This window comes from Pimephales promelas, chromosome 18 (genome assembly GCF_988280905.1).
Source record: "Pimephales promelas chromosome 18, fPimPro1.hap1.1, whole genome shotgun sequence".
NCBI lineage: Eukaryota > Metazoa > Chordata > Actinopteri > Cypriniformes > Leuciscidae > Pimephales > Pimephales promelas.
Window position 1 is genome coordinate 33,275,600 of NC_142786.1, and position 25,711 is coordinate 33,301,310.

Below are 25,711 nucleotides of genomic sequence, written 5' to 3' on the forward strand. Positions count from 1 at the left end.
ATTGCTTCTCCCTCAGATGTTCAACACAGGGTTTACCCCAAAAACACAAAAGTCCTCACTTAACCAATGCCAAATATCTGCATCCCTCACCTCCCAGCATGCATCATGGGCAGCTGATTGATTAAAGCTGTATATCCCCCTACACTAAACCCTATCCTGACCCAACTTACCCATCACTGAAAACCTTTAGTATATCTTTTTTATTTTCAATAAAACACAGTTTAGTGTGTTTTAAGCCATTGGTTCAGCTGAGGTCACGTGGGAGTGGAAACCACTGTCTACATGGACTAGTTCAAAGTTCAGTTCACACATTTTAACTAGCTAGCTATGATAATTAAAGTTAGCTAATGTTTCATAGCTGGTCTCGATTTGCCAACGAATCTCACAACAATCTTCAGCTGCAATTCCTGTGTTCAATTTCAACAGCGACTTGGTTAAATAAATAGTTTTATTAAATATAGGCCTATCTTACAGTGATTTTGCATGACATTTTTCACTTTTGGTTGAGCTCTGTGGGCATTGTATGAAGCGTTTGCTAGATAAGAGAGAGACTAAATTAAAAGTGAATAAAACATGAATAAATTGATTTTTTTCTCAGGTCTTTGGTTCAGGCAAAAACAGTAAAACTGGGAGAGCAGAACAGATGATTATGTTTTATCAGTTCATCTTCTGAACAGCTGTGTCTTCACTTTAATCATGTTTCACCTGCAATCAGCGACTTGAAGAAAGAGGGAGGAGAGACGTACGGATTCACCAGGGATGAGCTTAATCAACCTGCTACGGATCAAAACCAATCATGCCACATCATTAGCATAATGAACCCACCAAAAAAACAAAAAACAGCATGAGGTGGGAAAAGTGGGATTTTTCAGCTCCACATTAAAATTACACATTTACAAGATTCAGTCACTGAGTTTCGAGTTTTAATGTGAAAGTCCATTTCTATCATACAGCACTTTTATTTTCTTCCCTATTGTGGTGTATCTCAGAGTGAAATGTCTTTTTCCGATTGGGAATTGGATAACTCAGGTGACGAGTAAGATGCCGGTGAACACGTCATCAACACATCAATCAAGCATGAAATCAAATTTTTTCATATGTAATATTGTAGTGTTTATTATAAATGATTTATCTGTGCTCTTCATTATTTATTTATTTTAATTCATGTAACCTTATAATTTTTAATCAAAGACATTACCCTTCCCTCCCAAAGTTTTGTGTTTTCAGGTCTCCAAAACACTGTTGTGTAAATGAACAGCCAAAATGCATAAAGTTTAATTGAAAACAGTGTCATCATGTAAAAGCAACATTGCAGTAGTGTTCTTAAGCTTAAGCAGCTCACTAGGTTTTGCAGTATTATTATGCCTGATGTAAGATGTGTCTGACTGTAGGCTATCTCTCCAAATAAGGTTCTTCTGTTGAGTTTTAATTAGAGGAAATGACTAGAGAGAGCTGTTGGAGAGAGGATGGGGGTTCATTAAATCAGCCTTGATTTTAAACTAAAATGATCTTATCTCGAATCTCGTACTCTGACTGTTCAGATCTGACCATTTCCATCTACAATGCACTATATCTGCAATAACTTTGTTGAAAACATAAATAAAATCCTGCTGGTATCTGAATTTTCCTAAACGTGTCTGTTTTACTTTTAAAATGTTTTCATATTACACATTTGAAAAAAACAACAACATATTTATACTTACACTGTAAAAAAATATTGTTGGTTTAACTTAAAAAAGTAAGTAACCTGGTTGCCTTCAAATTTTAAGTTGATTGAACTGAAAGAAGTGAGTTAATACAATGAAGGAGATTAATTTAACCATCAGAAACTCAAAATTATATGTTATCTGAACTAAATAAATTATTTAAGTTGATTTGACAAAAGAAAAAATGTTGTGATTACTAAACTGGAAAAAAATATTGTTGGTTTAACTTAAAGTAAGTAGCCTGGGTTGCCTTAAAATTTTAAGTTGATTGAACTGGAAAAAGTGAGTTAATACAATGAAGGAGATTAATTTAACCATCAGAAACTCAAAATAATAAGTTATCTCAGCTAAATAAATCATTATAAAGTTGATTTGACAAAAGAAAATATGTTGTGATAACAAATCTTGAAAATATTTTTTACAGTGAACTTATTTCAACCATAGACGTCATTTTGTCCGCACTGAATTTTGCGGTATTCTTTTGTTGCAAAAAAAAAAAAGTATTCTTTTGTTACATTTCCCGCGGTTGATCTTAGAAAATTACACTCATTTAAATTTACAGTTTGGTATCGTTTTGTTTTTAAAAAATATCCTAAATGCATTAATCTCTCAATTGGGTATTATAGAGTTAGTTTTGGCACTTCTAGTGTTAAGAAGAGCCTGTCTGTCTGTTCTTTTTCTGCATTTCTCTACATTTGCCTTCCAGCTCCACTAGTGCAGAGGCTGTATAAATGAGTGAGCCATCTGATGGGGTTAAAGAGGACAATGTGTCCTCCGCATGGGCTACTGAGAACAGTTCACTTAATACACCATTACATATGACAGAAGATGATCTGTCCGTATTTATAGTGAACTCACTTATTGCTTTGTTGGTATCTATATATGCATTTATGCAAAAGTGGGTTAAAGTCAATATCAATATTTTCAACAGTGATTTTTTTTTAATTATTATTGTTATTATATTTACATATTTCGCATCATGGAAGTAAAATGAGTTGGAAATACCATTTCAGGTGTACTTTGAGACATATTTGAAATTCAGCCAATCAGACTCCAACACCATGTCTTGAAGAACCAGTATTGATTGCTTTCAACTTTAAATTAAATTCAATTATAGATCTTTGTCTCTAAGTAGTACCGATACACTGAACAGTTGCTCCTGATATTGAAACTAAAATTTCATTGAGATGTTTTTAGAAGTCAAGGCAAACCTTATGGGTTCGGGTGAAGATGAGCAGATGAGCATGAGTACGTGCAGCACGTTTCAAGGTCAGTCATATGGATAGAGTAGGCTAGTTGCTGAGTAATAATGTGGGGAACACTGCCACCTGCCTGTAAACAATGGAAAACAGGATTACATCATTAATAATATGGGGGAAAGCCTAAATTTACAGATGTAATCCCTAAATCAAATCCTATAGTTCTTATTACTTGATAAAACTAATGAGAAATGTAGAAGATTGAGATAATGAAAGATTGCGTAATAGAAATTACCAACAAGTCCAACATTCTGAGCCATCAAAAAGTCAATTTTAGGGAAACAGTTTTAGGTTTAGTCGACATCTCCTGGTTTAACCAGAAACTGCACTCTTAGATTGAGAGAGTCTGTGGATTACAAGTATTAGTGTGTCGTTTACAGGACACTGTGTGCTGCCTATTTGTAAAAGATAAATATGCATAAAAAATATAGAATGCAAAGATACATGTTTCACACAGTGATGCGCTAATTTGCAGTTTAATTAAGTTCAGCAATCACTAAATGCTATATTAAGGGTCCACCCGACATAGTTTTACAAATTCATATGGGAAAGAACAACCATTTTTGAAATTTACTCCAGCATAGTACAATAAAGTTCATTTTAAGTCAGTAAAACTGTATTAAAATGTCCTTGAACACATCTGTGTGCGATGGAATAGGGAGTGGCATTTGTGTTTGAAAGTTTTTGACTTCCACAGAAAAAAATTGGAAGATAAAGTGGTCCTTCAGCTGGAAAAAGTTCAGAAGACTCATTTTACTACAAATTAAAAAAGGGCTTACTAATTAAAAACAATTAGGCCTACGCATTTGATGACACGTTGTGTCACTTAGTGTTGTGGCTGGTAAATATAAATTATAAACCCTTCTACCGCATGTAAGCTCCGAGAGTGGTCCTGGCTTTATTATGTCCTGTCCTTCAACCTTTATTATGCATATCTGATCTCTATGTCTTTCCAGTAAATCAGTGGCGCCTATGCTGTAAACGTCACAGTGCGTCATTAATATTCATCATGATTGCGCAACTCCGGGGTCTCCATTTACGAAACGCGTCGCCTCCTCTGGTTTGCCGTAGTTTTGAGCTTTCCTCTCCTGAGGCTGAGCATGAGCAGCACGTGTAGATGAGCACTGTGTGTTTGAGTGTGTTGTGAAAACGTGTATAATCGTTTTACAACACCGGTTATTGTTCTGCAGAGATCGTTAGGCGATCTGTCTCATCAAGACAGTCAACTTATTAGACAACAAGTGTCCCAACAACGCATCTTCAAATCATTTGGTGAGTTATTCGTGTCTTAGCTTGCTGTGGAAAGCGGAGGTTGTGGATCATAATAACCATAGAACAACACAGTATACAAACTCTATAATACAATCATGCGAACCTGTTATTTATTCAATTAGAACAGCTGGGGTTGTTTCCTTTGTGTAACAAACTCGTCCTATTGTTAGTATGAATTATGATGATGGCTGACTTTAAATTGCCTAACGTTACTTAGTTACCACTTATATATATATATGAGATTTGAGAAGCGAAAGTCCTATAATTTACCATGGTATTCAGAGTTATTAACACAGTTACTGCTGTTTTTTAATGTGCTAATCTCTACTATCAAACAATGAATCTATAAAACAACAAGCTCGAAAGATTCAGAAAAAAATATTAAGTTACAATAATTAAAGAATATGATCCAAATCTTCTTCCTCATGTCCACATCATCATGTAAATGATCAGCTGTGTGTGTTGCAGTGACTCATGCAATATATGTATTTGTGTATCTGCAATGTTGTTAAATGTTTGATGATTAGTGAAACGATGTTCTCTCTTTGATATCTAATCAAAGTGTTTCACAATTAAGCGTGTTTGTTTCTTCAGAGAACTGATCAATATTGTTGGCGTCATCATCACTGTGGAGTGGAATTTGGCTTTGTAAGACAAGATTAAACTTAGGAATTGATCTTCATTAAATTCTGATTTATTTGTTTTGTTTTTTCTCTCCTGTCAGATTAATCATATCTTTTCATTTATCCAGCACATGATCAGCAGTATGAAGTATATTCTGGTGACGGGCGGTGTGATCTCCGGCATCGGGAAAGGCATTATCGCCAGCAGTGTGGGCACCATCCTCAAGTCCTGCGGCCTGCGGGTCACAGCCATCAAGATTGACCCGTATATCAACATCGATGCAGGAACTTTCTCTCCATATGAGCACGGTAATCTCACACAGCTCTTCATAAACACACTCTTTCCACCTCTGAGACCTCTTACACACCTGGAGACTCTACGGTGGAGAGTAGCTGACCGCTTGTACACCTTTTTCAGGAACTATCATGAGATACGACTAGGGATGGGCAATGATTAATCGCATCCAAAATAAAAGTTTGTGTTTACATAATATATGTGTGTGTATAATTAATTTGTATATATAAATACCCACACATGCTTGTATATATTTAAGAAAAATGTGTTATTAATATATCAAATATTTCTATTTATATATAATATTAATTATGTATAAATTAGGGCTGTGCACAAATTAATTGCGATTAATCGCAACCAAAATAAAAGTCTGTGTTTACATAATGTATTTGTGTGTGCTGTATATAATTATTTTGTATATATAAATACACACACATGCATGTATATATTTAAAAAAATGTGTTATTCATATATAAAATATTTATATTTATATAATATAGATTATGTATTTATATATATATATACAGAATTTAAGCGCAAATTTTATAGGTATTTATATATACAAAATAATTATATACAGCACACACAAATATATTATGTAAACACAGACTTTTATTTTGGATGCGCTTAATCGCAATTAATTTTTGCACAGCCCTAGTATAAATATATATAAAGTATATACATGCAACTATTTCCTAAATGTATACATGCATGTGTGCGTATTTATATATACAAATTAATTATACACACTACATACACATATTTTATGTAAACACAAACTTTTATTTTGGAAGCGATTAATCATTGCCCATCACTAGATGTGCCTATTATAAAGCATCTTTATTATTTATATGGACGATAACCATAGAACGCATTGGTCTGTATATAAACATGTGTTTTTTTTTGTAGGTGAGGTGTTTGTTTTGGATGATGGCGGAGAGGTTGATTTGGATCTTGGGAACTATGAACGTTTTCTGGACATCAGGCTTACCAAAGACAACAACCTGACCACAGGGAAGATCTACCAATCCGTCATCAACAAAGAGCGCAGAGGAGATTACCTGGGCAAAACTGTACAGGGTGAGGAGAAGCGCTGTTATATTATTAATATGTGTAAATATCTTACACTTTCATCATGATTATAAGTTTGCATGTGCATTCGCAGCCTTTTGTTAGGTTTATTTTGTGTACGCCTGTCTATATCTGATTGGTCTCATATTGGATGCATTTGGTTAAGAATTGATGTGATCTTTAGCGATGCACTACTAATAATGACTATTGGGACTGTCATATTACACTAAAGAGTGTATATTGTATAAAACATTCACATTGTGAATTATTTGGGTTTAGATGCCAAGAGCGCATCCACCACAACATAAATGGCACGTAACTTAGTTTAAGTTCACTTGTGCATTCGCTTCATTTTGTTCAGATATAATTTTGTATACATCTCATTAATATAAAATAGGATGCGTTTCTTTTGTGTTAAATAAAAAGTGTAGTTTTATAAACTTTTAGAAACTGTTAAATGATTTTCTGTGTCAGTTAACAGCATGTTGCATACTGTCTGTAGAATAAATATACTGTGTTTGTCCATATGTTTCATTGTATAATGGTTTGTTCCAGTGGTGCCACACATAACTGATGCTATTCAGGAGTGGGTGATGCGTCAAGCTAAAGTTCCTGTTGATGTTGATGATTTTGAGCCCCAGGTTTGCGTTATTGAGGTGAGTAAATATTTTGGGACTGTCACGATTCCTAGACTCTGTTCGCAGTAAATGCTGCTATTATGATTTCAAAATAAAAGTTTAAACCCTTGCTCTGAATTTGCATGTTTTGATATCCACATATTCTTCTTAATAGAAAATATGAAGTGTTCATCGGTCAAGAACAGTTGCTGTAGCATTTCTATCGTGAAGTGATGGCTAAATATTAAGCAAATATTAAAAAAAAAGATTTAATCTGCGTGTAACAACAGCAGGCCTTTGGTGCCCTCTGCTGGAATTTCATTATAATACATAATGTACAAAATGTTTATATCATGTATATAATTAACATTTAAGTCTTGTTCTAATAAACCCATGTGATAACTTGCATATTATACTTCATTTGAACCAAATATATGTTTTTAATTTTTTTAGCTTAGGTCTATTTATTACCACAAAAAATATCGGATTACTTATCTTACTGGTTACTCATTTACCAAAATAATCATTGTGTGTTTTTGCAGTTGGGGGGTACGGTCGGAGACATCGAGAGCATGCCTTTCATCGAGGCCTTCAGACAGTTCCAGTTTAAAGTGAAGAGAGAGAATTTCTGTAATATTCACGTCAGTCTCGTGCCACAGGTGAGGAGTTGTGCATTATAGGCCGTAACACATTAAATGTCCGCGTGTCCTGGAAATGTGAATGACCCAGAGTCTGGATGGTTGTGTCCAGCCGAGCGCCACAGGCGAGCAGAAGACCAAACCCACCCAGAACAGCGTGAGAGAGCTCAGAGGACTCGGACTGTCACCTGACCTGGTGAGTCGAGTCTCGTAGCGCTTGAACTCTACGATGAGTGCATTAGAGCGATCTTCTCGGAGAGTTCTGGGTCTTTTCTTTTTGCCGTTGCAGATAATGTGCCGATGCTCCACTCCACTCGACAACTCTGTTAAAGAGAAGATCTCCATGTTCTGTCACGTGGAACCTGAACAGGTTAGTCTGGATCACATAACGCTTTAAGCCAAGTTCACACTACAGGATTTTAAGCCCTCAACCTCAGTGATGTCATGAGCTACAGCCAATCAGAGCAAGGCATGGGTTGAGGTCACCGGGTAAATCTTATTTTTTTGCTTTTTTTTTTTTTTCTCAGAGCAAATCAATAGTGTGCAGCACTAGTTTATGTCTGACGTCCATATTCACGTGTTGTGTTCTTCGTCTTCTGTTTCCCGTCATTTCTGGTTTCTTATCGTGTGATTTTTCGTGACAAAACGAGGTTTGTAGACAAGATAGAACCGGTGTAGTGCGTTACCTCCTGTTGCGGATCAGTCACGTCGTGTCGTGTGTGTGTGAACAGCTCAACGACTTGAACACACTCCTGATTTCACTGAGAGCAAGTCATGTAGTGTGAACAAGGCATTAACGTATTTTTTTTCTTTTGTCATTTATATTATATTCTATTATTTTTCTCTCTACTAGTATTTTTAACCTTGTATTGCATTTTATCAAAAAGCCCTTATTGTATTGCATTGCTCATGTATTGTATTGCATGTATTGCATTTTACTAAAAAAGCCCTTCTAGGGACTAATGTTGTAAATTAGCTTTGGCTAAAAACATTGATACATACATCAGATCACTGTCAGAGTGTATCTATGTTATCTGTATCTAAATAAACCCAATAATCTCAGTTGTTGTTGTTCTCTGTAGGTGATCTGCGTACATGATGTGTCGTCCATCTATAGAGTGCCACTGCTCTTAGAAAACCAGGGTGTTGTGGGTTACTTTTGTCGCAGACTAGACCTGCCCATCGAAACCAGACCCAGGAAGATGCTTGCCCAGTGGAAAGAGATGTCCGACAGGTTACAACACATTTACATTCACTGACAACTGATTCAAGATCACTTTATAAATTGATATCGAGTGATAATGGATCATTAACGAAGATGATCTCTTTCATATCATGATGAAGGCAAAAAAGACCAACAAAGGCTTATTTAACCCTCCGGGGTTGTTCGGCCCAAATGGACCCGAAGAATTTAAATTATTATTTTTTTTAAATCACAATTTCTCGGATTGGTCTGAAATTTGGTGACTTTGTTGGTATTTGGTATTTGAACACCCAAAAAAATTGGGGACAGGATGTGAATAGTCTAAGTGGTTGTAAAAAACATAGTCACACTTGGTAAGTTGAACGGGAAAATGGCAAAAATGTGAGCTTTTTTGTGCGTACAATCTACAAATCAGCAACGATCTTGAAAAAAAGACTATAAAACATCAAGAGTTCAATACAGACGCACACACAAACACACTTTTATACACAAACACACCAAAAAATTCAGATTATACGTGTGTTTTGCATTTTTAAAATGCTCAGTTTGTCCACCAGATGGCATCCATCTCATTTCAAAAATTGCTTTTATGAGGCCTAGGCTTGACTCTAAAATGAAATACAGCTTTAAAAAATTAAAAAAAAAAAATATTTGTTTTTTTTTTTTCAATATTTTTTCTATTATGTTCAATGGGGGAAATTTTGTCATAATTATTGCATTAATACTAATTATAATTTTTTTTTTTTTTTTTTTTGAAATTTTCTCAACACCAAAAAAGAAAAGAAAAAATATTACAAAAAAACGAGTAAAAAAAAAAAAATCATGATTTTTTTTTTTTAAATATCAATCCCGCCCTTTGGGTCCATTTGGGACCCGAACACCCCGAGTGTGACTCTGAAACGAACAACCCCAGAGGGTTAAATGTTTGTGTTGTGTTTGTATGGTAGGTCGGACAGGTTATTAGAGCAGTGCTCCATTGCTCTGGTGGGGAAGTACACCAAGTTCTCTGACTCGTACGCCTCTGTGATCAAAGCCCTGGAGCACTCCGCTCTCGCCATCAGCCACAAACTAGAGGTTAAGGTGGGTGAAAACTTGACTATTGCAGTTGGTTTGGCACATAGGTAACCTCTAATTCTGAAAATATTATCTTTAAATTCTGAATATACAATTGAATCAGTAAATATTTCTCTTCTTGCTTCTTTCTCTAGTATGTTGACTCTGCAGATCTGGAGCCCAGTACACTACAGGAAGAGCCTGTGAAGTACCATGAGGCTTGGCAGAAACTCTGCAGTGCTGAGTGAGTAATGATGGCTGATCTAAGATGACTTAAACGCAGTTAAAGAACTGTGATCCTGATGTAGTTTTGTTAATATTACTCTCTCTCATGCCCTCAGTGGTATTTTAGTTCCGGGAGGTTTCGGAGTACGAGGGACCGAGGGCAAGATTCAAGCCATCAACTGGGCCAGGAAACAGAAGAAGCCTTTTCTAGGTAGGACTTCGTTAAAAATAATTAATGTCCTAGAGCGGCTGTGAATGTAACCCATCTGAACCATTGATCTTTCAGGTGTGTGTTTGGGGATGCAGCTGGCTGTGTGTGAATTTGCTAGGAACATGTTGGATTGGACAGGTCAGTTCTTCCTTCACAAAAGAATCGATCCGTTTACTAAGCCGTGTTGAATAATGCGTGACTCTTCTGTTTGACCTAGATGCCAACTCCACGGAATTTGACCCGGACACAAAACATCCTGTTGTGAGTAAAAGTGGATTTCTGGTTGATTTTGGATCCGAAACGACAGAGCAGATATAACCGTAACGTTTTAAATGGGTCATCTCGCAGGTTATTGACATGCCGGAGCACAATCCTGGGCAAATGGGTGGAACGATGCGGTTGGGGAAACGGCGAACTATTTTTAAAACCAAAAACAGCATACTTAGTAAGTGCATTTCACCAACTGTAATGCCATATTGAGGATTTAATTGAAAACTAGTTTAAATGCATGATTTCTCCCTCACAGGAAAACTTTACGGAGACGTAGATTATGTAGAGGAAAGACACAGACATCGCTTTGAGGTGCGTAATCTCTACTTTAATAAAACAACAACACTGTAATAGCGAATAATGGAAAAGCGTCATTAGTGTATGTAAACATACCCAATAATGGTAAAAATGATTTGTAATATCCAGTGTTATTGCTTCGGTCTGAGCAGGTGAACCCAGAGCTCAAGCAGCATTTTGAGGACAAGGGCTTCCATTTTGTGGGTCAGGATGTGGAGGGAGAGCGAATGGAGGTCATCGAGCTGGACGGTATGTAGACAAACTCTCAAATATACCAAGTTTTGAATTTTCAGGTTTGGTGTTTTAAAATGGCTGTGTGGATTTAAAGCGAATCAGGACTGTCATTTTCTTTTTTGGTCGACTAAAAGAACAATTTGAACTTAAATGAAATTATGAACAACCTTAACATTAGCTGCTTTTCCACTGTCGGGCCAGGGCTTTCAACACAACTGGGTTTTCACAGTCCAATTTGTTGTTTATTTAAGGATTTATAACCAAAACTACCAATGTATTAATACAGGTTTACAATAAAAAGTATTACTTTGATCATAATGAATTAATTTATGTTAAGCACAGCAATAGAGTGGTTTACCATTATTTCACAAAAGAAAGAAGACACTTATTCAGTCGCGTCTGTTTATGTTTAGCTATTTTACATCATATTTAGAAGGAATATGCCACAAAAATATGACCTGGAGAGCTTGTATTTTCAGTCAGAGGAAGCTCCCATAACACCGAATTGCTTGTTTTATAGATATCATACAGTCTGGTATAGAGACCAGACCCTCTTTTTTTGTCCACAGATTTGATACTACAATTTTTTTTGTGGTTGTTTCAGATCACCCATATTTTGTTGGTGTCCAGTATCATCCAGAATTCACATCCAGACCGATAAAACCATCTCCACCATACTTTGGCCTTCTGTTGGCCGCTGCGGGGAGGCTTCCAGGTTATCTCCAGAAAGGCTGTCGGTTGTCGCCACGGTATGACGTTCCCTAAACACCTATATTTCTCCCAATGTCATCCCAAAAATTGTCAATTAAAAGCTGGGTTCTTTCTCTGGAAAAGATACCTCATACAAACCATCCTGAAGCTGTAGATCATTATTTATTAGAACGGCTGATGGGACTTCAGAGTCAGGGCTGGATTAACCCTTAGGACATCGTCAAATATTATGTTAGATCACGTTATAAACGTAGTCCTCACTTTCCCAATTATATGCTGATTTTTGCAACCTGTTTGATCAAAATGTTAAATGTTTGAGTCTTGTTGCGCAGGAAATTGTTAATCCGGCAGTGGCTGTTTGTGTTTACAAGCTTTGCATGATATTAAATACTAGTTATTTCTGTTCACAGAGACACGTACAGTGACCGAAGCGACAGCAGTTCTCCAGACTCAGAGGTTGCAGATTTTAAACTATGTTCAATTGCTCAGGAATGAAACGTGATATTATCTGTAAATGGCATGATTGTCAGACAAACTTAAGTTTTAGTTTTCATGCCCTGCTTTTTGAGAGAGAGATAATGTGCTGATATGTGGTTTTAAATTGTCCAGTTTTAACGGTCAATGTAATGAACTCTTGAGGATACATGATCAGCAGTTTTGTTTAAGCTGTCCTTTTTTCCTTGTTTGTACGAGTAATCATGCCAATTAAATTTGTGGACTTGCTTTGGGCAGCTGATATTAGATAAACCTTTTCAGTTCATTATACTGTGGTTACTTTATATTTAGTTTATATATATAAATTAAATTTTAAAGACCGTTAAAATATGTATAGGTAAGAGACGCGGTTCTAAATTGTCACGTCTCAATAACAGGATTTGTAACTTGTTTTGCTAGTGTAAATAAAGCCATGCATTCATTTCACAGTGTTACTTCAGGGCATTAAAAGTGTTTAAATGGATTCTCAAAAGCTAATACCTTAAATTGCATTAAATTTAAGTCTTACAGGCATTAAAAATTGTTATAATTTTATATCTATCTACCGGTGTATGTATTTGAATATAGCCTTTATAATTAGTCATTTTTATTTGTTGTCACAAATTATGTACGTTAAGGCAAAATAAGACACCAGGTGACAAATCTTTAGGTTTTAGCTTGAACTATAACAATTTAAAAAAAAAAAAAATGAAAATAAGCATAATTTACATAGAAAATATGGTACTTTTTGAAGTAGATAAATGCAAAAATACCCCCAAAATAAAAAAAAAATGGATAGTAAATAACACTTATAATAAATAAAAATTTATAAAAAATAAATAAAAAACTCTGTGCCCAGGATTAAGGACTAAAAAAGTGAATACAGTTTAAGGGCTACAAATGGAATTAAATTTCATTTGAAGATACTTGCAGAACCTCAGATTTCTCCTTCAAGGTTAACATTTAATAATTTGACTAGGAGTAACTGACTTCTAGCCAAAAATAACCTTGAATTTAGGAACATGTTTAGCCAAAATAACTTGGTGTAGTCAAATGTGATAATGGCAATTAAACCAACCACCTTAAAATCTAATTGATTAATTTATACTTGAGCTTTGCTGCCCTACAAAGGCTAAATATTATAATACTTATCCACATGATAAAGGAAGTCTTAATAAACACATATATAACATTTGACCAAACAAGAAATTACTAACTAGTAAAATCAGGAAATTTATATTTAAGTGAACTAGACCTTTAAATTCACTTGCAGCCCAAATTGCCTTTTAGCCTAGATGTTACAGCTGTGTTTGGATGGCCATTTCTTTAGAAAATTGCTTGCTGGGTTGGTATTCACTGAGAAACAGATTTTACAAGAGCCAAAATTGTCCAATATAGCACTAAGTGCTTTAAGTTTATTTTTTAATAGTTCAAGTCACAAGTGTAGAAGCCAAATACAATATACATCCAGATTAGGTTGGACTTGCACCACCCATGTAAAAACTTGGAACATCCACCTGCACCTAAAGAGAAACAAGCAAAACAATTAGCTATAACGGACACCAAAGAGACAGTTCACACAAACCACTGATCTCAGACCCATTTCCGTAGTTTCATCCAACAGTCACCATCAAAAAGTGATCATCATTGATCAGGAATCAATTACACCAAAAGCCAATAGCAACATACCCGCACTCAAGGTTAGGTCGGACCTGCACCCCTCGAGCTTCCTCCGACTACTCAAAAGCTGAGCACCTAAAGAGAAACAGGCAAAACAATTAGCTAAAACAGACACCAAAGAGACAGTTTTCACAATCACTGATCTCAGACCCATATCCGCAAGTTTCATCCAACAGTCACCATTGAAAAAGGGGTTCATCATTGATCAGGAATCACACCATCAAAAGCCAATAGCAACATACCTGCACTTGCGTCACCGTTACCACAGGTAATCAGCACCTTCGAGGGAAAACAAAGCACCATTAACACACGCCACAAATCAAAATTACATTATCTAATGCTTAATGTCGGACAGTAGAGTGACCAACGCAGGCACGAGCAGACAGGTGGTCAAAGTCTCCCCATTAATTTAGCACGTAATTGGACAATCTGGTGCACAAAGAGCACAGATTATCAGAAAACGTGCAGAAAGACATCAAGGATAATTAACTTACCAGCACATGGAGCCATAAAGGGTATCTTCTCAGTGGCAGCACCGCACCTTCTGGTTAAGAAAGACAATGTTAAGCCTAAACGAGGACAAGATTAATACACTGAGCAATGAGAACAGTTAAAGCTGGCTCAGAACGTTTATATATTCTCATAATAGAGCTGTTCTCTCAGAGAGGGCAAGTTTGTCATCATAGCCAACAATCCGAAAGCCTTAGACACCAACCTTTCACAGAAGGCTCACTTAGCCCATCTCAAGGAGCATTGTGATGGCAGGATACTTCATCCATCCTTGAAGAGTTTTTTTGCACCACCCAACCTGCATGAAAAGGTCAAAGCTTTAGGTAAGGCCATGTAAAGTAGAACACCACGAAAGCAAAAAATTAACCAGATTGCAGAACTACAGATTGGTTTTTTTAGTGAAACCATGTTTGATTTTCGTATGGATTATCCTTTTCCTTAATGTTGCTGGGTCAGCTACAGGTCAACTGCTCAGCGACCGTCGGTAAAAGTGTTGCTATCGGCTCCTGTTTGACCGCGCCTGCTATAGTTGAACAGGAACGGCTTCGATCAGGGCCGTGAATAACGATTTCCACAACACGATCATTTAATACGCATGAGCTACCGACAATTTTCAGCTACAAGAATAGTTTAATTAACGTAACGTTAGTATTCGCCAAACGCTAAAAAACCCTCTGTACTAAACTAGTGTTACCTCAGCAGTGATTACGGCAGAACCTCGTGGTGAACCGAAACGGAACTTAACGGCCACCTGGCAAAAAACAATACATCAGTAAAACCTGCACGAACTTTACAAGAAACACATAAATCAAAATATGGAGCTATCTAGAAATAGTAACGTTCAACATGTAAAATGGTAAGTTGCAGTCGTGAAACTGAGGTAAGTTACAAATATCTCGTTCGCCTAAAATGGCGCCGAGTTGCAAGCAGAGCAAGTTAGATGGTAACGTTTGAATGAGCCACAAAACTAAAATGTTTCTTTCAAAACGTCATAAGTCATTTTAATAATAGGAAATTTTAAATCTTACGTTACTTAAGACAAAACCTAACCGCGTTGTCGCGCACGGTTAACTTATACAGCCCGATAACCTAGGTTACTTTTATAATTAAACCATTCTTCGATCAACATACAATGAAAATATTGGTCTAACAACCAAACGAATTATCCTTGAAAAGTACTAATGAAACACACGACACACTTTTCGCTGTTTCAGAAATGAAAGCAAAACTCACCTCAACTCATTCTTTGAGAAAGCGGTTCGAAAGAGGAAGGAGTGACTGTGACTTGAGACTTTATACAGCGAAACCTAACCTGATTGGTTGTAAGACTCATCGTTGATTGGTTGAATGAGGTGGCTTGGTCGCAAAGCTTGATGGGATATGTATTTCTGATTGTTATGTACTTCTGATTATTTAAAATGTAGCTATTACTGATTGTTTAAAACACTGAATGTTTTAATTGCAAAACATATTATTAATACTGAAAAATGTATGTAAAAGTAACCAAAAAAGAAATGATTATGTTTTTGTTTTTGTTAAAATCGTGTTCAAAGACATTACTTTTGCACAACGACTTGATATTATGATCTTAGCTAAAAAAAAAAATAAAAAATAAAAAAAAAAACAATAAAATGGAATTCATATAGCGGGAGAGTTCTGTGCTTCAGGATTAATGAGATACCGATCAGATGATTATTGCCTCATTAAACGCTTTATCTAATTTTTTTTATTATTATTTTTTATAATAGGCTATTTACAAGCATATTTTGGGTGCTGGGCTTGTTGAATTGTTTGATGAATCCCCCGGCGGCCCCAGTGTCACTTCTACTTCAGCACCATGGACAGATCCCGAGGCCTCGAAACTAATGGCTTGGACCGAGACTAGAGATCACGGGGCCAGTATACTCTTCTATAAACACAAAATACAAGTTGCATCTGAATCTCCTAATTAAAATAATGTTTCACTTAAAATTAATCATATCCTTGCTATTTCGCTGGGATTTGGGATAAAATGTTTACTCCGAGTATTATTAAATGCATATTCAATTGAATATTGGTATTTTATTCATATTGCTATTTTAAGCAAAACACAAGGTCAAGATCATAGACTGTGGTCAAGATACAGGGACTTTACCCCCTATAGTAGGCTACAGCTAGACAGGTCCTGCTTCTAAGAACAGCAGCGTATATGCTAATAATGTGTAAGGAAATGCTTATGTCGCAAAATAGGTTCCACTTCCTCCAGTCCTCAAATGAAAGTAATTTGCTGGTCTAGTAATTTGCTGTAGTTACACATTAGTTGGAAGTGAGATGTGAGAATGAGTGCATGATCACATGACTGCAGCAGCACATCATCCACCTCACCGCCCCCGCCGGCCGCTCGAGCTCCACTCACTCGATGTAAACACCGTCAGCGCTCCTGCTTTGTCTTTGAGCCTGTGGCTGGAGCTTCCGACTCACTATGCCATGGATATTTTATGGCAATACCAGTTCAGGATCATTTTGCTGGGGGACTCGACGGTGGGCAAATCATCTTTGCTGAAGAGGTTCACGGATGGCATATACAGCGATGTGGCGGACCCCACGGTCGGTGTGGATTTCTACGCCCGTTCAATAGACATCGAACCCGGGGTTAAAATCAAACTACAGCTGTGGGACACCGCCGGACAAGAAAGATTCAGGTTAGTGCTCTATTCATAATAATAATAAGTATTATTATTTATTAGCCTATAGTTGGCTAATTATTATTATTATTATTATGTTCTGTCTGCTGGCTATGTCTCCATGATATGGATTGATGTGAAGCCTACATGATTATGATTTTATCACACAGAAAGACGGCAAATATCCATGCATGCTTGTGCGATGTCATTGGTTGTGTAATCTTGCAGGGTGATGTTCTAGGTTAGCCCTTTGTATCATAGACTATGATTCTACTTGTATGTGTATTATATAATTTACCTGCTGGGTTCACATTCACAGGCCTGCCAATGAATGAGTTAAACTGGCTCATCGCATTGATTTGTTCCAGTGTCACTCACATGATGCCTCACCTGTTTGTATTCAGTAATGAGTGTTTGGTTGAGGACTGTCACTGGGCTCAGATTCTGATGTCTCTGATCAGCTTGCCCTATTTTTGAGGCAGGGAAACACAAACATCAACCCTCAATGCTTTAAAGGGCCATTCATGAGATGTAAAAATCAACCAAAGCCTTTCTTGCTTTTAGATGTGTTCAGAATGATCACACTTGATTTTTCCACATATAATAGGCACACTACGTGCACAACATGGGCACTTAGGTTATCTGCTCAACACCCTTGAATGTATATGATCTATTAGCATTAAATGTATATTTGCAATAATTTTAGTATGGATTATTGACCAAACACCTAGAAACATGCAAATGCAGATGAAAAAAATGGATATAGAAAGTCACACTGCTTGAATGCATTGCAGTGCTTTTGCCACACAGTGAAATGTGGAACAGACAAATTAAATCATGTAAAAGAAATAAGGAATGCATATATTTCTATAGCATCAGTGGCCCGTGAAGTTACACCCTTTTGCGGTTTTAATGCTGTATACCAGTCCTGATATGATCTTATGTTTGTATAATAGATTATTCCAATATGAGTTTCTTCTCTTCTCATGAATACAACTTTGGTGTAGCTTATAAATTACTTGATTTTTCACATTTAATTTTCTGTTATTTGTAGGCTACACTAGGTATATCTTGCAAAATCCATATCCATATCGATATCATTACACACTGTGATAGTTAGCTAAGTCAAAGTACACAATTAATAAACAACTGAAACCTCAATGGTTTATGGTTTCAGACGTAAATTGCAAGGTAAGAAATTGGGTATTAAAATAATTGGATGGGTTCTACAACAACTATATAAAAAAAACATTTGTTTACCATTTCTAACACAATCTCACTGCAATTCGTAACTATTTCTGGTGGGTATATTATATGTGTGTGTGTTGGCTAATTTGTTTGCATTTTTATGATCACAATTATGTTTTTTTCCCCACTGATAGTTAGATGTTAGTTAGATGTATGGATGGAGCTTTGTGCTTATTTTTTCCGTTTGAGCTTAAAGGATTTGTTCACTTTTAAAAAATCTTTTGCTGATAATTTACTCACCCCCATGTCATCCAAGATGTCCACGTCTTTCTTTCTTCAGTCGAAAGAAAATTAAGGTTTTTGATGAAAACATTCCAGGATTTTCTCCATATAATGGACTTCAATGGGGTCCAAACGGGTCAAGGTCCAAAAGACCGTATTCAAAACTATTCAAAAGGGCTTTAAACGACACCAGACGATGAATAAGGGTCTTATCAAGCGAAACGATCACTCATTTAATAAATAAATAACAAAGTTTAAGTTTTATAAGCACAAATGCTCGCCTTGCTCTGTTCTGTGATGCGTGTTCGTGACTCTCCTGTTCATCAAAATGAACAAATCTTTTTTCGAGTCATGACTCGAGGGATCCTTGATAAGACCCTTATTCATCGTCTGGAATTGTTTAAAGCCCTTTGAATAGTTTGCAGTTTGCACTGAAACTCTCATTTGGACCTTGAACCGTTTGGTCCCCATTGAAGTCCATTATATGGAAAAAATCCTGGAATGTCTTAATTTCTTTTCGACTGAAGAAAGAAAGACGTGGACATCTCGGATGACATGGGGGTGAGTAAATTATCAGCAAACGTTTTTTTTTTTTTTTTTTAAAGTGAATTACTCCTTTAAGTTAAATAAGAATTATTCGTTGCATCCATGTAATCATAATCTTATTTCCCCCTCAGGTCCATTACTACTTCCTACTATCGCAACTCTGTTGGCGGGCTGCTAGTATTTGACCTGACGAACAGGAAGACCTTCGATCATGTGCGTGAATGGCACCGAGAAGTCAGCGAGCACATCCTGCCTCATCACATGATCTACATCCTGATCGGCCACAAGAGCGACCTGAGCCCCGACCGCAAGGTGACGCGGGACGAGGCGGAGCAGCTGGCGGCCGAACTCGGCATCCGCTACGTGGAGACTTCCGCCAAGTGCAACAGCAACGTGGAACGTGCTTTCGAGCTGCTCACACGGGACATCTATGAGCTGATGAAGATGGGTGAGATTTCCACGCGGGATGGCTGGGATGGGGTCAAGAGCGGCCTCACCGCTAAAGTCCTCTATCCAGCCGAGGAGGAGGCGGAGCGAGAAAAGAGCTGTAACTGCTGACTCCCACAATCCACCTGTAATCGCTCACCTGTGTATCAGTCGGCCGTTGCTTTCACTAATGTGTCACATCGTGGTCACCGCCTCGGGCCTGGACCGCTGCACTTAGCGTTCCCCTAACGTTCCCGAATGGTCCCATGAGGTTATGTTTTTTGGGGGGAACCAAACAAGAACATTATAGGAACGTTCCATTTAGGTTATTTTTATAACGGAAGAAGAACGTTCCGGGAATGTTCCCCTAACCTTAAGGGAACGTTCCCAGAACCTAAATTTGTTTGCTGGGTTGTTGCCGTCTGGGGTTGATGGCACGATCCATTCGAAGGTGTTGTACTGTATATTTAGGCTTGCATGGACAGGCCCTGCTTCTTATTGTTGAAATTCACCCCTGTTCTGAAGTTTGCAGAAATCTTGTGGATAAACATTTTTACATTCTAGTTTGAGCTGTATGTGTCATTGCACTTCCCCTTCTCTGGAGATATTACACTTTATTTGGTTTGTTTCTTTCCCTTTAACCATTATTACTGTGATATCATTACCATTTAAAAAAAAAAAAAACATCTAGTGATTACAATTTACACTGTCCGTTCACTTACAGATTTAAATACCCCATAAGATGGTTTTCTTTCCTGTATTGACATTTTCTATTGAAGCAGATGTTTGGAGCTGGACTTGTACTAACTAATAGCTTTTAGCTTATGTTAGTGCTGTGAACCATCGGCAGGTATTAGGAGGAGGACATTGGGCCTGAAAATATCAAGTCATCAATATTATTTGCTGCGACTTGGACTAAAAATTCCCATTCTCGATAGGATGTGAGACAGTAGGACAGTTGTTGGCTGGTAGACATCATTTCTGGGTAAAAAGGCGAGACTAAATCTCCTTTCTAACTAATCGCTGGGTTTGCAAATGTAATTACACAATTTCTGATTCATTACTTTTTTTAAACCACTTTGTTATAACAACCCAACTTCTGCAGACATTATTATGTGCATCAAACCAAAATATTTAAACATATTTTAAATTGTCGCCTGTACATGGATAAATACATATTTTGTCAAATCTGTTGATGTAGAATTAATTCTCCAAAATCATCTTTAACCTCGTGATCTGCCCATCGAGACAGCATTGTAGTGCATCATAGATGAATGAGACAGAACAATTATGCTGACTCGAAGACACAGTTTCTGTATCATCCATAATTAAGTCGAAAGAAATGTTGATTATAAATATATCTCATTCAATGCTAAAAATATCAATCTAATTAAATTGACTGTTTTACCCACAATTGGTGTGTGCTGCTATGTATGTTTGTGCTCATTACTGTCCAATATTGACAGAACAGTTGAGTCGTCATTAAAACATGTATAAACCAATTATTTACTGTGAAACAACCTAAAATATTAGAGAAAGGAAAAAAAAAATCCAATAGCTGAACTGAATAACATTCAATATGATAAATAAACATCTGGTGTTTGTTAATGAGTTATTGAATTCAGAACTTTTACATTGTACGTTTACACTTTTTCATTTAGCAGACGCTTTTATTCAAGTGAATGCAAGAAACCAAACGTAATGAGGCAAACACGAGAAGTGCTGAAAACTACAAAAATGTAAACATTGATCAGAATATTTTAGCTAAAACAGGGATTTAATAGAAGTGTTTTTTGTTTTTAAGTCGGCGGGATTAGTGCTCATGGAAGGCATGAGTTTTCTGCCGTTTCTTGAATATTGTCAGGGATCAGCTGTCCGAGTGTAGGGTTAGGGATATTGTGCAGCCAGATGATCATTGCAGTCCAGTCTAGAAATGACCAGGCGCTGGACAGGAAGTTGTTTGGCATGCTCTATTAGGAAGGCCCTGATCTTGTTTGCTGGATGTTTGAATGTTTGCTGGTCATCAAAGATTGCCAAAAGATTTTTGTCTAAACAGGACGGAATTGTTGTTGATGAGTGAAATTATGGCGAATTGTATTGCTAGATTGAGTTGCAGGTGATGTTCTTTGCTGAGATGTCCGCCAGGTGGTACAAGATCAATGCAGATAATATCAGATCGTCTACCTAAGATGAAAAGTAAAGTTGTGTTTCTTCACATATCAATAGTAGGAGAATCCACATGCCTGTGTAAGAACAGTCTGACTATCTTTGTATTCCTCCCCTTCCCTGTAAACCTTGAAAGACTAATGTGAGGTAAGATTCGAATTAGCAAAGTGCAGTTCCTGTGATGCCTATCGATTAAAAGGACAAAATTATTTTAAAAAAAAGGCATAAACTTCATACTTTTTGTGTGGAGGGGCTTGTCTCTGCCTTATTCACAATCCTAAAAAGAAGATAATGACATTTTTTTGCACAAATATGACTTACTATCAATAGGAAGTTGTCACATTTATGTTCGTAAATGCCACAATGATGTTCATCAAACTGAAAAGAGATTCAAAGTGCATTTGAATACACATATGACAGCAGATGCTTTTGTTTACATGGTTTTATTTTCCCTCAACTCTCACCTAATATGACAGACTGTACATTTCATTTGGTTGTATTGTGGAATAGGCTGAAAACATGGAATATTTTGCCTTTTATGTGTCCTGTTTTTAATATATCAACAACATTTAGATATGGTTCTCCATGTTATTATTACTCTCCGAAAAGAAAGGTACAAAAGCTGTCACTGGCACTGTACCTTTTAAAAAGGTACACTTTTGTACCAAAGGCTGGATATTGATACCTTAGTGGTACATATTAGCACCTGAAATGTACATATTAACACCTGAAATGTACATATTACCTGAAATGTACATATAAGCACCTGAAATGTACTTATTAACACCTAAAATGTACATACTATATTAACACCTAAAATGTACTTGTACTTATTAGCACATAAAATGTACTAAATGGACTTATTAGCACCTAAAATGTATTTATTAGCAGCTAAAATGTACTTATTCGCACCTAAAATGTACATATTAACACCTAAAATGTATATATTAGCACCTAAAATGTACATATTAGCACCTAAAATGTACATATTAGCACCTAAAATGGACAAAAGTTTACCTTTTGAAAAGGTACAGCCCCAGAGACCACTTTTGTACCTTTTTTCTGATAGTGTATGTTGAGATATTCTGTAAGAAAAATGTCCGATGTGTCCTATTAAAAAAATAATAATAATAGAGTTGGGGGACATATTATTCTTGGTGTGAACATCATACAGACTTGCAGATGGGAATAGTCTAAAAGCACCTCTGAAAATCTAGTTTTGTCTACTTATATTGAGATGTAAGTCACCAACACCAGGATCTTATCTCGTGAACTGACTGTATAACACTGATAGTCTCTGAGTACTGAAGACTGTTTGCTATTTAGATCAGGGGTGCAGATATAAGATGTCAGTAAGACTTCAGCGCCTGCTGTAAAGAGGTTTTGCATGCAGCATAGCTGAGCGTCTGAGCTCCATCATGTGCTGACGGGCGGCTTTACTGGGTGTGTTTGGACGTACATTAGCTATGGCTATATTTATTGTAAATAGCAGCAGGGCACAATCTACTTAAAAGTCAGGTGAGGCTTTGGTGGAGGCTAAAAGGTCTTTGTGTCTGAACAGTAGGTCAGTGTATGGGAAAGTCTTCTTCGTGCCAGCAGAACATCAAAATTGTACGATTAGCCTGAACACACCTTTTGATTTTACAGATCAGGTATGAAATTCTTCTATGTAATAGAAGTTGATCATATCCATTCGGTAGACTTCCCCTCAGAAACCGCAGGAAGAAAATGGGCAGATTCAGTTCCTTTTGAACCCGTGCTGCTGTAGGAAAATCAGTTTTCTGTGCTCATTTTCACTTCTGTGTTGTGCGATGAAAAACATTCTAATAAATGTGAACAAATTAAACTTTTACAGTAAACTCAATCCATTTAAAGTTTTAATTATAATATTGACACATCTTCTCACCCAACATTAGAACTTTTAAATCACTGGGTTTATTTTATGCTTTTGTTTATCACCAAAAAAAAAAAAAAAAAGTTAGTATGCTGAGAATGGGGTTAAGACCAAATTTATCAACAAAACTCACACAAGATAATAGCTAAATACATTGTGTATACTAAATACTAAAAACCTTGTGGAATCACTTTCTGAACATGATATTTCAAATTCTGGTGAGTTGAGTAAATTAGGCTATTTTGAATTAGTAATAGTGTGTATACATTTATAAATATATTTTTAAAATTTGACTCAATGGACTGAAATATGTGACCACACTGCCGTTGTGTTGTGGCCACTGAAGGTTTTGCACAATTTGACAACTAGTTTCTATGGTAACTGCATTCATTAAATATGAACACATGGCATATATAACTGCACATTACTCCTCACATACTATTTCACAGACATTTTATTCACCTATATATGGCCAATAAAGAACACCTCTATGATTTTAAGAAATTGGGTAGGAGTGAAATGCATAACAATGATGTTAAATAGCTACATGAAATAAGATAATTGTGTATTAGAGAGAGAGAGAATAGGAGATTAGTACAAAAGCAGGATTTTCATTAGACACCCACTATAAATGAACAATATCAGCCATTCACTGTCGATTCTGATCATATAAACACGTCTGTATACATGTCTACCTTATCAGTGATGTGGATGACACGAGTAAAACGTATTGCACATTTCAAATGGTAATTCAACTGTAATGAATGCTAAAGCCAATAATAATGATGTACATCAAGCTCTGGGCATTGTAAACTGTCAATATATTTGCATTGTGATTAAGTAAATATATAAGATTCAATATGTTTAAATAAAATTAGCATTAAGATCTGTGTTCTCATAATCTCTTGCAGTAGTTTGTTTGTTTGTTGTTGTTTTTGTATGAAAGACAAGCAGTGCAATATGACTTCTGAAATGATTCTTTCTGCAGGTTATACTTCGTTATGCCAGTGGCGGGAAGTGAAGAAAGGTGCGTCCCAATTCACATACTTCTTTATATGCTGTATTTTAAAACCTCCCCTATCCTTATTCACTATCTATTCCTTACACAACTCCATAGTCCACCGAGTGAGTGAATTAAAACGAGTGAGTGCTATAATGATCGATTACAGACACATCAGCTGATTCCTCCCATCATTGACTCCATTTATTTCATAATACAAGATTGCACTATTGCAGTTCATAAAACTAATCTCTTACTGTACACCGCCGCCTGATTTGAAAACGTGAAAACTTAATGCTACGTATCGTTAGGCCTACCGAGGAACATAGTCCTGGAGTCAGAAATAGATTACTGGGCTGGACCATATAAACATTTACAGTTGAACGAAGTAATAATAATAATAAAAAAACCTTTTTACCTCTTAGATAATTTAGGTAGTATTAATTTGGTGTTTAATGTGTGTGTAATTATATTATATGTATCGTTTAAAGTTTGTTGGTAATCAATAGCCAATCAGACAACACCAACGATACATGCAGGGTTATGTTATTGGCCAAAGTGCTTGTCAATCATCCCCGTTACCGCCCAATCCCATGATGCTTCACTTTGGGATCCATTTCTACACATTTTTAAGCGTTTCGAGCTAATTTAGCGTATTAACTAATAAATATATCTATAACATTGTACGATCGATTATACAGTTTACACTTAACGGGGAATTGTGAAGCATAATAAAACGTATCGTTGTTTTGACTGGCCAGATAATTGTTACCCTCGGTGAGACGCGTTGACTCCCAGTATATGAAGTCCAGCTGATCTCTGTTTACGTTAAAAAGGGCATCTGCCGTGAATGGCATAGCTGTGGAAGGGATTCTCTGACACAGTTACGGAATCGCTATCAAGAGATTTCGGATGCACAATTTTTAAAATCTGGAGCTGCTATTGACCGTTTGTTCATGGCGCTCCTAATCTTCAAGTTGTAACGATTGACTGAAATAGTGAACATGGCGGTCGCTTAAAGTGAACTTTATGTACGTTGAAATATGTAATCAATTGTTTTTACGTTCTTGAGAAGGAGTTATCATTTTGATGTGTTACATTAAAATAAATATTTTTTGTGGGAAAAAATACTGTAATTTTATCATATGGTATTATGAGAGGTTACATGTACAACGCATAGGCCTAAATATTATGGT

General features: G+C 36.4%; 2 protein-coding genes, 1 long non-coding RNA gene and 4 other non-coding genes across 10 annotated transcripts; 3 read left to right on the plus strand and 4 right to left on the minus strand.

The window, feature by feature from the left end:
* Positions 1 to 4,027: 4,027 nt before the first annotated feature.
* ctps1a (CTP synthase 1a) lies at positions 4,028 to 12,409 on the plus strand. Of its 3 annotated transcripts, XM_039652862.2 has the most exons (19): positions 4,028 to 4,237; positions 4,832 to 4,885; positions 4,989 to 5,169; positions 6,065 to 6,235; positions 6,782 to 6,882; positions 7,386 to 7,502; positions 7,594 to 7,677; positions 7,771 to 7,851; positions 8,564 to 8,715; positions 9,633 to 9,765; positions 9,894 to 9,982; positions 10,080 to 10,174; positions 10,250 to 10,312; positions 10,392 to 10,435; positions 10,523 to 10,619; positions 10,701 to 10,756; positions 10,894 to 10,990; positions 11,580 to 11,724; positions 12,097 to 12,409. In XM_039652862.2, the coding sequence occupies exons 3-19, from the start codon at positions 4,992 to 4,994 to the stop codon at positions 12,179 to 12,181; spliced, it is 1,788 nt and encodes a 595-aa protein (XP_039508796.2). In that variant the 5' UTR covers positions 4,028 to 4,237; positions 4,832 to 4,885; positions 4,989 to 4,991; the 3' UTR covers positions 12,182 to 12,409. The 3 variants fall into 3 exon arrangements, with proteins under 3 accessions (XP_039508796.2, XP_039508797.2, XP_039508795.2); XM_039652863.2 differs by lacking the exon at positions 4,832 to 4,885 and having other exon boundaries at positions 4,962 to 5,169; XM_039652861.2 differs by lacking the exon at positions 4,832 to 4,885.
* A 1,136-nt stretch (positions 12,410 to 13,545) lies between these two features.
* On the minus strand, positions 13,546 to 15,639 carry LOC120462729 (uncharacterized). Of its 2 annotated transcripts, XR_005618403.2 has the most exons (7): positions 15,584 to 15,639; positions 15,045 to 15,101; positions 14,556 to 14,648; positions 14,335 to 14,384; positions 14,083 to 14,119; positions 13,850 to 13,915; positions 13,546 to 13,683 (listed from the first exon to the last, which is right to left on the minus strand). It is a non-coding gene; the product is annotated as an uncharacterized LOC120462729 (long non-coding RNA). The 2 variants fall into 2 exon arrangements; XR_005618404.2 differs by lacking the exon at positions 15,045 to 15,101 and having other exon boundaries at positions 15,584 to 15,622.
* On the minus strand, positions 13,977 to 14,050 carry LOC120463842 (small nucleolar RNA SNORD99). The gene has a single exon (XR_005618576.1). It is a non-coding gene; the product is annotated as a small nucleolar RNA SNORD99 (small nucleolar RNA).
* Positions 14,456 to 14,531, minus strand: LOC120463836 (small nucleolar RNA SNORD103/SNORD85). Its single transcript, XR_005618570.1, has one exon. It is a non-coding gene; the product is annotated as a small nucleolar RNA SNORD103/SNORD85 (small nucleolar RNA).
* Positions 14,775 to 14,910, minus strand: LOC120463837 (small nucleolar RNA SNORA16B/SNORA16A family). Its single transcript, XR_005618571.2, has one exon. It is a non-coding gene; the product is annotated as a small nucleolar RNA SNORA16B/SNORA16A family (small nucleolar RNA).
* Positions 15,640 to 16,555: 916 nt separating the features above from the next.
* rab42a (RAB42, member RAS oncogene family a) lies at positions 16,556 to 21,842 on the plus strand. The gene is made up of 2 exons (XM_039652970.2): positions 16,556 to 17,031; positions 19,161 to 21,842. Exons 1-2 carry the CDS (start codon positions 16,685 to 16,687, stop codon positions 19,585 to 19,587), a joined length of 774 nt encoding a protein of 257 aa, XP_039508904.2. The 5' UTR covers positions 16,556 to 16,684; the 3' UTR covers positions 19,588 to 21,842.
* A 3,503-nt stretch (positions 21,843 to 25,345) lies between these two features.
* On the plus strand, positions 25,346 to 25,482 carry LOC120463841 (U11 spliceosomal RNA). Its single transcript, XR_005618575.2, has one exon. It is a non-coding gene; the product is annotated as a U11 spliceosomal RNA (small nuclear RNA).
* The last annotated feature ends 229 nt before the right edge of the window (positions 25,483 to 25,711 follow it).